Source organism: Xenopus tropicalis, chromosome 7 (genome assembly GCF_000004195.4).
Source record: "Xenopus tropicalis strain Nigerian chromosome 7, UCB_Xtro_10.0, whole genome shotgun sequence".
Taxonomy (NCBI): Eukaryota; Metazoa; Chordata; class Amphibia; order Anura; family Pipidae; genus Xenopus; species Xenopus tropicalis.
Genome location: NC_030683.2, coordinates 74814539 through 74827626, shown reverse-complemented (window position 1 = coordinate 74827626; position 13088 = coordinate 74814539). Strand labels below are relative to the sequence as shown.

Sequence of the window (13088 nt, the reverse complement as noted above, 5' to 3'; positions counted from 1 at the left end):
GAAGAAGCGGAAGAATAAGCTGAAGTCGAAGAACAGTATGTTGGGGTTTTCAACCCAACATAATTAATACAAAAATTAAAATCAATATGAAGTACTAAGTGTTAGGAGACAAAAGAAAGGGAGCCCCTGCCCAAAGAGCTTACAGACAAGTGCATGTGTAGGCTAGCCGGTATTTTACTGGCCTGGCAGGTAAAAATAGTGCATGATGCCAATGTTATCAATAGAAAAAAAATATGAAATTATAGAAAGGCCATTATTTTTTTCCAAAAATAGGGGCAGCTTATGCGTGGGAGAATAATAAGTGCTGCAATTTACAGAAGTTAAGGCACTGTGGCATAGTTCTGAAGAGACTAAAGGAGAATGGTCTATAGAAGGAATTCAGGATTTCCTGATAATAGATTCTGGGAAGAAATTCAGATCTATTACTTGTAGAGAGGTCTGATCTGATTGAAGCCTACAGTGCAGCAGTATAAACAAACAAGCCCTCCCACCCATCCTTATTTCTCAATCCCTGGCTAGTTTAAATTCTACTTCCTTTGTTGTGGGCTAGTAACTGGGGGTGGGTGAGGCCACTGCCCAGCCCCCTCCACCCCCCAGAGCATGTATTCCCTCCCCTCCTCCAGCAGTCGTGGCACCCTGCCCTTTATTCTCACTCACTGCTATGTGCCTTAGCTCAGTATAAATGCAGGCATCAAGGACAGACATCTCCTACCCATTAAGTGGTTACTGCTGGTCTAACGGCAGACTCCAGCAGCAGCAACTAAATTGCCAGGAAAGCCAATCATCATTGTAAGGGAACTGAGAGCTTCTTGACTGCAGACATGAGATCCTCCCTAGCGCCTGCCATCAGGCTTATGCAGTCTGTATCTAGAGACAGCTGGTAAGTTTCCTTTCTTTATTTGTGCCCAGAACTACAACTCCCAGAATCCAAGGGGGGAGCTGATCCATGAAAATGTGTTTGTTTTCCCATAATAAATATTTAAATAATCAAATGTGTGTGTGTATATTATATTGTAATGCCCATTTGTGTTGTATGTTTTTAAATGGACAAATGCATGTGTTACTGTGTACTGGTTTTACAACTTCTGTCAGTAATGCTGACAGAATCTGATGTCATGTGCCTCTGCAAAGCGTCCTGTCTGCTGCCTGTGGGAAAACAACGCTGTGAAACAATAAGAATGAAAGTTTGTTGAAAACAAATTTAAAAAACTGTATTTCAGTGTTGTCTTTCCTCCTCAACTACTCCTTTATTGTTGCCGTCTACCTTGTGTGCGCTAAGGACATGGAACTTGAACAAAACAAATATATCTGAGGGGAGACCAAATATCCATTCCATAAAATTACTACAAACAATGATTTTAGAGATGTTTCTCTTGCAGATACTTTCAAAGAGGTCAGTATACAAAATGTATCAAAATGTTTTGCCTTTTTGATTTTTCAAAATCAGCCATTCTGGATGCTGAAAAACCAGATACCTGTAATTGCTTTAGTCTGTTAAACAGTTGTTAATAGTTTATCATAGCGCTAAATCCCGTTATAGGGGGTAGTATGAAATATACAAACAAAAACATGCAAAATCAGACTTTTTTCTGGCGCTAATCTAACTAACCTTTGACATTCCTTTGGTATTCCTCTAATAGGCAGTGACAGTGGCTAGTTCAAGTTCAGTTACATCACTGTGGTCTTACCTAATTATGTCAACCTTGCATCTTGCATCTGGGCTTCTAATTAGTCTCAGTGCAACTTTCAGTTCAGTTAACCATTTAATTGTCATGATTGGCTTAAAGCAGAAAAAAGTAAAAATCACTAGCGTGGGGGGCTGCAATTATTTAAGCACCCACCAATAACTAATTGTTAGCCTGCTACTTCAGCAGAGTACACAACTTCCATCTTCTAGCCTGTTCCAAGGTATACCCTGTGCCACCATGGATGGGTGCGAGTGCAGAAATTTGGCCTTTTCTGTACTGTCAGTCTTCAGTTGTTGCAGAAAGTACCTTTTTTTTTTTTTTTTTTTTTTTTTTTTTTTTTTTGAAGCATCCGTTTAAAAGTTAATTTAAATGCAAACTACTCCTTTAAAATACTGATACTGGTAGATGCATTAGACAAATCATAGGAACTGTACAAAACTTTCTCATTGGTTGTTTGTCCCTTTTTCATGGGTATGAATTGAAGATGGGATCTAAGCAAGGTACAGACATTCAGTAGATGAAGCTTTGCTCGGACCCTTAAGCCTGGCCATGTCTGGTTGATTGCATATGAAGTAGCGGCAATTTAAACCTGTCACAAGGGAGCATGTGTATCTTTGCCTTAAGGCATTTATTGTAGCTTGTGATTCTGTTTCTAATCCGTGTAGTCCAAAAGCGCAAGTATTCTCATCTATTCTGCTGCAAGCGATATTACCATATATACTCGAGTATAAGCTGATCCAAATATTAGCCGAGGTACCTAATTTTACCTAAGAAAACTGTAAACACTTATTGACTTGAGTATAAGCCTAGGGTGGGAAATGCAGCAGCTACTGCTAAGTTTCAATAATCAATATCAACAATGTGTTTAACTTTAAATTTCAGTAATTAATAATAATTAACAGAATTCACCTGTATTAGCAGCGTTGATTACATGATATGGATATACCTGATCAGTATTGCTAATACTGGTAAATACTGTACTTAGGTACTAATTATAGGTAATGATGGTATGTGTTTAATCAATTATGATTAACTATAATTAGGATCTATACACATCAAATATAATGGGAACCGTTAGATTTATATCTAATATATATATATATCACTGGTACCTTGGAAGACAAGGCCGGGATTAACTGCAGAGGAGCGTGATATCACTTCTGCCCCAGGCACCACTGCGCCGCGCAGAAGAGTGCACTAACAGGTTGGGTTGGCAGGGGCAATGGGAATAGCTAGCAGGGGGTCTGGAGGGACCCATGGCACCTTACTCAAGTATAAGCCGAGGGTCACTTTTTCAGCACATTTTGGGTGCTGAAAAACTCTGCTTATATTTAAGTATATACGCTAAATCCTTTTCGGTCCAAGGTAAATCTGCATTTAGTGGTATTTGCTCATGAATATGTATAGTAACTTTACAAAACAAGAAAACTCAGTAATAAAAAACCACTATTAAAAACAATCAACATAATATGTATCTGTCTACATGGAGTTGTGTGGTTTGTCACTTGTAAATAGGAAAGCTTAAGGTGGTCATACACAATCAGATTTTAGTCTTAATACGATGAACATTTGAATATCAATCGTGTGTTTTAATGCAACAATCTAAAACTAACCTTCAGATTTAAATTGTAGGATTAAAAAACCCAAAGCAGATGATGTTCTGACCATTAATTGACAGACAACAATCATAGCACTTGCAATAGTATTGGCAACAGCACATCAGGAAAAAAAGAATGTCAGGCAATACATGCAAATATATTATGGTTATCCTATAGAAATTTTCTAACCTGTCCGATTGGCTAAACGACCGATCGCCATGGTACAAAAATTGTTCGGACAATTTTTTAGAGCCCACACACGGTCTGAAAATCCTACGAAGCTCTATTTTGTACGATTATAACAGCGCTTGTATGGCCAGTTTTACACAGTACCCGTTTCAACAGCCATTAAGAGGAGTAATCCGATGTACACCACCCATTTGTGTACATATGGAGCTGTATCTGCACTCACAAACATTGGGGGTAGTGTATTATTGGTGTCTTCTCTGGATCACTTTTCTTTGCATTCTAATTGTGTTTTGTCTCACAACGCTAAGGGGCCGATTCATTAAAACAAGAGTTCGAATCCCGAATGGGAAAAATTCGGATTGGATACAATAATTTCTGAAGATCGCAAATATTCCGAAAATGCTTACGAAAAAATCGTATTAGTCATGATAATATTGTATTGGCGTTCCAAAAGTCACGAAATTTTCATACCGAACGATTGTAAACAGCGGTAGAACCTTTCCGAATTTTTCGCGCAAGCATATGAAAAAGTTGTGCAAGCGCAAAAAAAATCAGCGGGAAAAAAGCTCAGAGCGTTGTGTCTTAATAAATCTCTCCTTTAAGTGTTATTAGTGAAAACCCTGGAAATTGTGTTTTCTTCTCATTGCCAAAGGTTCTGTGTTTACCAGAACGTAAATGACTTAAAGTGCTATCATAAAATTTTGTTTGCTCGTTGATGACATTGCATAACAGCAAGTATCTGTAGAATCTATGGTTCTGGTACCTTCTCACTACCATAGGTTCTGCGAAAATAAATGGGTTAAAGTGCTGTAATATAATTTTGTTTGTTGATGACATTGCATAACTGCAAGTATCTGATCTAAAGCTGAACCATAGAAGAAAATGTTGACCCTCAGGCTGTGATTAACCAATGTATAAATGTTACCGCTCAACCTGACCATACACCAGCGCAGTGGATCTCTTCAGCAGTGCTGGGCAAAATCGGGCTGTTCCAATCATTTGATACACGCCTAATTGAATTTTCCAGCCTTCTGAAGAGCTTTCAGATGAATTTTTTATTCCAATATTAATTGGAGTAGCTGTTAGTTTGTCCACTTACATTGCCCAATAAGCCGACTTGATCTAGATGGAAAGTTGACACCTAGGGGCTGATTTACTAATCCACGAATCCGAATCTGAATGGGAAAAATTCGGATTGGAAAACGAACATTTTGCAACTTTTTTCGTATTTTTTGCGACTTTTTCGTAGCCGTTACGACTTGCACGAATTGTCGCGACTTTCATATTGAGCGCTCGAAAAAGTCGCAAAATACCGATCATTACAGAAAAAACGCATTCGGACGCTTTTCGGACTTTCGTGGATTAGTAAATGTGCCCCCTAGTATTGGCCTAGATTTACTATATATAATCACTGACGAACCCAAATTATTTGTAACCTTGCTGTCCTTTTTGCAGCATTTAGGGAAAGGGCACACTAAGGGGCTGATTTACTAACCCACGAATCCGACCCGAATTGGAAAAGTTCCGACTTGAAAACGAACATTTTGCGACTTTTTCGTATGTTTTGCGATTTTTTCGGCTTCTTTACGAATTTTTCGTTACCAATACGATTTTTGCGTAAAAACGCGAGTTTTTCGTAGCCATTACGAAAGTTGCGTAAAAAGTTGCGCTTTTTTCGTAGCGTTAAAACTTACGCGAAAAGTTGCGCATTTTTCGTCACGTTAAAACTTAAAAGGTGCAAAGTTTCGCGTAAGTTTTAACGCTACGAAAAAAGCGCAACTTTTTGCGCAAGTTTTAACGCTACGAAAAATCGCCAGATTTTACGCAACTTTCGTAATGGCTACGAAAAACTCGCGTATTTACGCAAAAATCGTATTGGTAACGAAAAATTCGTAAAGAAGCCGAAAAAATCGCAAAAAATACGAAAAAATCACAAAATACCGATCATTACGAAAAAAACGCAATCGGACTCATTTCGACCCGTTCGTGGGTAAGTAAATCAGCCCCTAAGTGGACAGACCGATTTGCTCCACAGGCATTTTCTATAGACGCAAAGGAAAGCGGGTCTGTGCTCACACCCCTGTAACTCCATTAAGAGGCCAGTGTGGAGCTATTCAGAAAGGATATCTGCAAGAAAAATATGCATTCCGTGTAGCTCCACACAGGCTGACACTGGGCCAATGGACCTATGTGGGTGTGCACATAAGAGCGTATTCACTTTCCTAAACATCTATAAGAAAAAAAAAATCCTGCAAAGGAAGGCGGTAAATCCACTTAGTGTCCCTTGCCCTTAGAAAGCATTACAACATTCCTATCCTAAAAAGTAGTGATAACTGATGTTGACTTTTCACAAAACAGTACCAGCGGTGTAGGATTTCAGAGTTAAAGTAGCTGACCCGTTAACAACATCTTGTGACTAAGATTTTTTTTTGTCTTGTCTGACAGTGGTTCAGCCTCCATAGTACATGAGCCTTTCAGCTTATTTCTGTGTTTTTGGGGAAAATTACTCTGCTTTTAGCAGTGACAGCAATTTGCAACTGAATGATTTAGTCAGTGTTTCCAGTGAATATTATACCCTTTCTAGATGGAGATATATGCTACATTTTATTTAGGTTACATGGCTATATGTAACCTAAATGGGTGACAACCAGTTTCATATCCCTAAAAGAGGATATGAAAACCAGATCCTGACAATGGGGTTTTCCAGCTTTCCTGATCAGTATCTGACACAGCACTGATCAATTGGTCTGTCACTTACAAGTCTGTAGCCAATATCAGATAAATGTGGCCAGCCTAAAGAATATATCTTACATTTATATGCATGTATACCTGATTTAAGTAGTACATAGCAATTCTGAAAAATTAGGATTGTCGAGCAAGAAAAAAAATCTGTAAAATCTGGGTTGTTTGGCTGTAGTTATTAATAGCTTCCTAATTTTTTATTTTTTTTTTCAGTTTGACTCATAGCACATAACATCTATCATGTGACACAAGCCACTCTGTGGTTTCTATATGTATAAGTCAGTAGGAAACTGACATAAGCTGCCTTCTGACATTCTTTTGCAGTGTTGCTATTAGAGTACATTTTATTTTCATAAGTTTCTTTCTTTTTTGCATTATTTGTTTTTTGAGTTAAATAGAAATTGTAATGCAGATTGTATATTATTATTGTTTATTAAAGAAAATTTAAACCTGGGTATGGAGTAATACTAAATCCTGGTAACTCTTTCAGCAGACTATATTGCTCTGCTTGTCTTCCTGTCCCCTGCCTGCAGGTTTGTCTCACCTCTTTATAGCTGGCCACACACAAGTAGATCTTTCCAAGGTCACCAAATGATCAGATCTTTTTCCCCTCTGGGCACCCAGGTGGTGGGCCACATTAAGCTAACTTGGTCACTGACCCCAGGCCTACAATGTAATATGTAGCCCTATGTATACCTGTCAGGAGAGAACCAAATAAATAGACCAAAGTGTAATATGAGACTATTGACGTGTCTGATATATATATCATTGTCTATCTAATACACATATAACTGACTAGGAGAATCAGTCATTCCTCTCAACGTGTGTGTGTGTCTATAAGGTGATTATATAGGTATGGAATCTGTTAGTCAGGATCCTTGAGACTTGTTTCCTAGATAACAGAGTCCGTTTGTGTAAAAAGGACACTCCAGAAAATGGAATATCCATATTGTGGAATATTTTCTGGATAATGGGTTTCCAGATCCTATACCTGTAGTATATATATTTTTCATACCTTTTAAACCAGTATTGCTTAACCTTTCACTCAGGTGACCCGGTAACTTAATGACCTGCACATAAAACATTTTAGCATTATTTATTTTTTATTGAAGGAAGTGATTTTACAATTAACTGGAGGTTAATTGGAGGCAACATGGAGACTAATTTATAGCTTCTGGTCCACAGGTTAAAAATCCCTGCTTTAATCCCATTACAGGTAATCTGTTTAAGTTTTTTTTTTTTTTTTTTTTAAACATAATAAAATGTTTTTGTTTCTCTTTTTCTATCTTTGCAGCTATCGGGGGTTTATCATTGTGATGACCTTTTTGTTTTATACGTGCTATCACATGTCAAGAAAACCAATCAGTATTGTCAAGGTAGGTCATTAGGTGTCATTTGGAATGGTTAGGGTTAATACAACAGCAGCACCATTCTTTGTACACGCTCCCACCAAGTATGATGAAGTGGAGTACTAAACTAAATGAAAGGGAATGTCCAACCAAATGTTTTCAACCTTATAAAAGAAAATGTAATTTTTAAGCAACTTTCAACATTGCATACACGTTCTTTTGACTTTTGAAACAATGTAACTGAAGCCAGATTATTAACAGAGCTGGTAGAGAACTGGACTCTGCTACATTATTTTTAGGAGTGGAACCACAAATGCTGCTTTTTAATATCAATAACACTGAGAAATTGCTTTAAAACCATTAAAAGTAATTCATTCTTGTACACTGGGAAGTTGCTTAGAATAACATTTTATTGAATCATGCAATAAAATGTTTATGGGTGGAAATTTTAATGAAGTAATAAAAATGAATTAGACTCCTTTCTCCCTCTCATGTTTGCCAATAGCAGCTCAGTAAGTCAGATGACTGTGATGCAGATGGTACCTGGAACAGTATTGGCAAAAGATTCATTGGGGAGGAATGCACAAAAATAGAAAAAAATTAAATTGGAGTAAGAAATATTAGAATGTCCACTTCAAAAAAACCTTAATCAGTGTAATCAATACAGTGTATTTGTACATTTGTGGAGGTAAATTGTAATTCTAGAATGTCACTTGTGACACATGTCTAGTGAATTTGACTTGCTAATTTCACCAGACAAATCTGGAGTACAATTTACTCCAAGTTGAAGTTGGTAAAAGTAAGAATTTAACAAAAGGGAGTTAATAAAAGATGGATTTATACTGGTGAAGTTGGGGTAGGATGGCATAACAAAACTGCTCAAAATGACTGTGAATTTGTCATTTAAAAGGTTTGCTCACCTTAAAATTGACTTTTAGTATCATGTAGTCATTGATATTTTAAGATTGGTCTGAATTTTATATTTTGTATGGTTTTTCAGTTTTCTAGCTTTTATTCAGCAGCTCTCCAGTTTGGTATTTAAGCAGCTATCTGGTTGCTAGGGTCTTATTTACCCTACCAGTGGTTTGACACGACACATAGGAATTAAAATAGGAGAATGCCTGAATAGTAAAATAAGTTATTAAAAGTAACAATATTAAAATAAAATTGTAGGCTCGCAGAGCAGTAGTTTTTGGCTGCTGGGGTCAGTGACCCCCATTTAAAAGTTGGAAAGAGTCCGAAGAGGAAGGCAGATAGTTCAAGAAATAATGTAAACCGATTGCAAAGTTGCTTGAAATTAAAGTAAATTTAAAGGTGTACCACCCATTTAATGATTTTCTCGTGTAAATGAACACTACTTTAAAAGGGTTGTTTTCCTTTAAAGTGCTTTTAGTATAATTTAGACCAGTGCTGTCCAACTTCTGCGGTGCCAAGGGCCGGAATTTCTCTTGCATACATGGTGGAGGGCCGCTAATGGAAGCCACACCCCCTTTAAACCACACCCATTTTATCACAATGTGCAGCAAAAAACCAAATGCTTCGTCCTCACTGCAGGGATATCAACCATCATTCATATGTGAAAGAATTATATTATGTCATATTAAGACACAGCCTTAAATCCATATGCCTCTTCCTCCCATGTGGATAGCACAGCAACCCCCAGCATATAATTACACACCTTAGGGACCATTTAATTTCCAGCTGCTAACAAACTCCCAAAACAAACCCCTGCCAGGTTCACCTCCCACAGGCATCATAGGGTAGGCAGAGTATGGCACACACAGGCAGCACTCTGGCTGCCCTATGCTGTCTGTGTGCGCCATACTCTGCCTGCCCTATGATGCCTGTGTGTGCCATACTCTGCCCTATGCTGCCTGTGTGTGCCATATTCAGCCCTACCCTGCCTGTGTGTGCCATGCTCTGCCAGCCCTATGCTGCCTGTGTGTGCCATACTCTGCCTGCCCTATGATGCCTGTGTGTGCCATACTCTGCCTGCCCCATGCTGCCTGTGTGTGCCATACTCTGCCTGCCCCATGCTGCCTGTGTGTGCCATACTCTGCCCCATGCTGCCTGTGTGTGCCATGCTCTGCCAGCCCTATGCTGCCTGTGTGTGCCATACTCTGCCCTACCCTGCCTGTGTGTGCCATACTCTGCCCTACCCTGCCTGTGTGTGCCATACTCTGCCCTACCCTGCCTGTGTGTGCCATACTCTGTCTGTCCAATGCTGCCTGTGTGTGCCATACTCTGCCTGCCCTACCCTGCCTGTGTGTGCCATACCCTCCCTGCCCTATGCTGCATATGTGCCATACTCTGCCTACCCTATGCTGCCTACACACAGGCAGCATAGGCCAGGCAGTACATACAATGTCTGTGTGCCTGGCCATACGCTATCTGTCCTATGCTGCCTGTGTGTGCCATACTCTGCCTGTGTGTGCCATATCCTCCCTGCCCTATGCTGCCTGTGTGTGCCATACCCTCCCTGCCCTATGCTGCCTATGTGCCATACTCTGCCTACCCTATGCTGCCAACACACAGGCACCATAGGCCAGGCAGTACATACATTGTCTGAGGTGTGAACAGGAGAACAATGTGGGTGATTACAACCTGAGCCTGAGGTGTGAACAATACAGAGAACAGTACAGAGAATTACAATTTTAAACAATACAGGGGGATTACAGCCTGAATCACAGGTGAGAACCATGCAGGGGGCCAGCTAAACTCAGTACTGATATTATTTAAATCTTACACAAAGTTAAGCCATCAAAGCAGCCAGACAGGTGGGGGCCCACACAGAGGGGGGTCGCGGGCCACCAGTTGGACAGCACTGATTTAGACAGTGGTATTCTGATACACAAATCTGGTGTGTAAACTACATGAAAGGACTGACATCTCACACGGCTTGCCTGTCAGAAGGGAACACTGCATGCTGCGCAGTGCCAGGCCAAACCTTTGATGCGCCCAAGGCAGGACCTAGATTGCCATGCCCCCTGCTTGTCATTCTCCCTCCCACTCCTCCACCCTAACAGCACTGCAATATCCTCCCTACCGGCACTACTTAACGGGTGGGATTTGGGGGCCAGGAAGGAGTGGGAGCTACAGACAGGACAGAAGAGCCAAAACTCAGGGTTGGGGCAGAAAAGGTAAGTGCCTGACGTCCCCCAGCTTTTGCACCCTGGGCACGTGCCTCTTCTGCTTACCCTTATCGTAGGATGTAGATGCATGAACAAAACACATCATCTGACCAGGGGCTTATTTATACATAGGCACCCAAGGGCCTGTGCCTCGGGCAGCTGTTTTTAAGGAGCAACTGTTAGGGTGCCTACATAATAATTTTTTTAGGGGGTACACAACCATCTCGTGCTGTTGCGTGGTGTTGCATGAGAAGATCAGATAAAATCTGATGCACAAAATCTAAACAAAATATCCCATGGAGTTTAGCCCTAACATGCATTACATGTGATGCATATTTTGTTTTGCATACATCCACTGCAAATTGATGTATTTTAAATTAGCTTTTATATGGGTATTTTTTGTTCAGATTTGCATGCATATGTGCCTTAGAATAAATATATGAGTAAAATGCACACTATAATAACAGAGAGAATATGTGACAAATAAGGTGTGCAAGCAAAATGCTGTGAAAATATTTATATATCTGTTTTTTTCCTTCAGGGGCAACTACACAGGAACTGCTCAGCTCTCCCCAGTCCTCCAAATATTTCTGCAAATGACACAACATGGTGCAGCTGGGCTCCTTTTGGTGAGTACAATACAATTATTTGCAGTCATTAATAATAAAAGGATGTCTTTCTTGTGTTCACATTCTTATGCATGATGGAATGTGTAGCAATTGTGCATAGAAGTTTTTCAAAGACCTGCTTAAAGGAAAAGGAAATGTATGATCACTGGGGGGGGGGTGCCAAAATTTTGGGCACCCTCCAGTGATTGTAATCATGTATAATATGTAATATGTATAATACCCCCAGAAAACAGCACTGGCTTGGGGTACCTGTGGGCTAGCTATCCTCTTTCCCCTTGTCTTCTTTCTTTGCGATTCTGCGATTGAAGCATGCTCAGTACAGTGAAAAAGCTGGCTTTTTCTCTATTGTGCATGCACGAGCAGCATGAAGACAGAACAAAGGGAGAGGATTGCTCGACCGCAGGAGGCTCTACTAACAGGAGCACCAAACCAGGGTATCGCATAAGTTATTACAATCACTGGGTGTGCATTTTGGCACCCCCACAGTGATCATACCTTTCCTTCTCGTTTTAAGGTGGTGTATTTTGTAGCACAAGTAAGAAGTTTTATTACTTGCATTGGTGCAATCCACAAGATTCACGGTATATTATATGCTGGTGTAAGAGGCTCTTAGTTTTACAAAAATGTATAAAAGGACTTTAGAAAGAAAACATTGTTACAATTTGATGTATTTTTTCTGTTAAGTATAGTTTTTTTTGAAAAATGGTTTGTGCATGTTTGGAACTTATTTAAAAAGTTACGTTTATACAAATGTGTAGAATATGCTGTAACACTAGCGCATTAAAGTAGACATTAGAAAGTACTGCAAAAGTAAACCTAAACTTTCCAGCCAGCACAGGTTTATTATGTACAGTGCCTGTGTCACTATAACAGCCTCAGGCCATATGAAATGACCCATAATGATCACCACTACTAACCTAACAGATATTCCCCATCCCATTTGTAAATGATATTCTTTTGTGCTTACACCTAACATATTGCATTTACAGCTACAGAAGTCATGTTGAAACTCTTTAACCTTGCATAAAGGTTCTTGGAATGCAGTGCTTTGTTCCAAGAATTTCCCAGTAACTTCTGTTATAACACATTGTAATGGGTGCATATATTAAATAACAAGCTGTGGGTGTAAAAGATTAGTAAGGACACAAATATTTTGAAATAATCATACTCAAGTAATTCCCACATCTGCATTATATGCCATGATGATGTAACCCTTTATACTGTATTTGTTTTAACCCAGTTGGAAATGTACAGTGTGCAGTTCTGACAGAACATTTGATATATAATTTATTAACTATGTGGACATTTTGATAAATAGATACCTACAAGACATTAAATGAGAATCATTACATACTGATTATTGTGTTAATGAGTCATTTTATACAAAACAACTCATTAGATAAGAATATCTTTAGCTCAAATAATTACTGAAAGAAGTGGATTTCAATGACCCTGAAAGTGCTTACTAAGTACCATAAATTACTTTTTGTCATGTTGTTATACTTCCATTCAGGATCAAGGGCATTAAAAGCTAAATCTGCACTACTGAAGATAATACAAAGCTGTCATATATATTATATTATATACATTTATATAGCTGCCTTTTGTGTTCCATTTGGCAATTTAAGCATGCGTTTAAGTGTTATGGTTGACTAGTTCAGTGTTTTTCAACACTTGTTTCATGAAAAAAATCACGAGGCACACCACCATTAGAAAATGTTAAAAAATTTAACTCTGTGCCCAGCAGCAGTGCCCCCCTAAT

General features: G+C 39.2%; 1 protein-coding gene across 2 annotated transcripts in view; it reads left to right on the top strand.

Moving 5' to 3' along the window:
• Positions 1 to 685: 685 nt before the first annotated feature.
• slc37a2 (solute carrier family 37 (glucose-6-phosphate transporter), member 2) overlaps positions 686 to 13088 on the top strand; it is a 34754-nt gene continuing 22351 nt past the window's right edge. Inside the window, 3 exon segments of one of the 2 annotated variants that reach the window (NM_001011395.1) lie at positions 686 to 880; positions 7512 to 7593; positions 11239 to 11326. In NM_001011395.1, coding sequence (NP_001011395.1) covers positions 822 to 880; positions 7512 to 7593; positions 11239 to 11326 — 229 coding nt within the window. In that variant the 5' untranslated portion in view covers positions 686 to 821. 2 annotated transcript variants of the gene reach the window in all.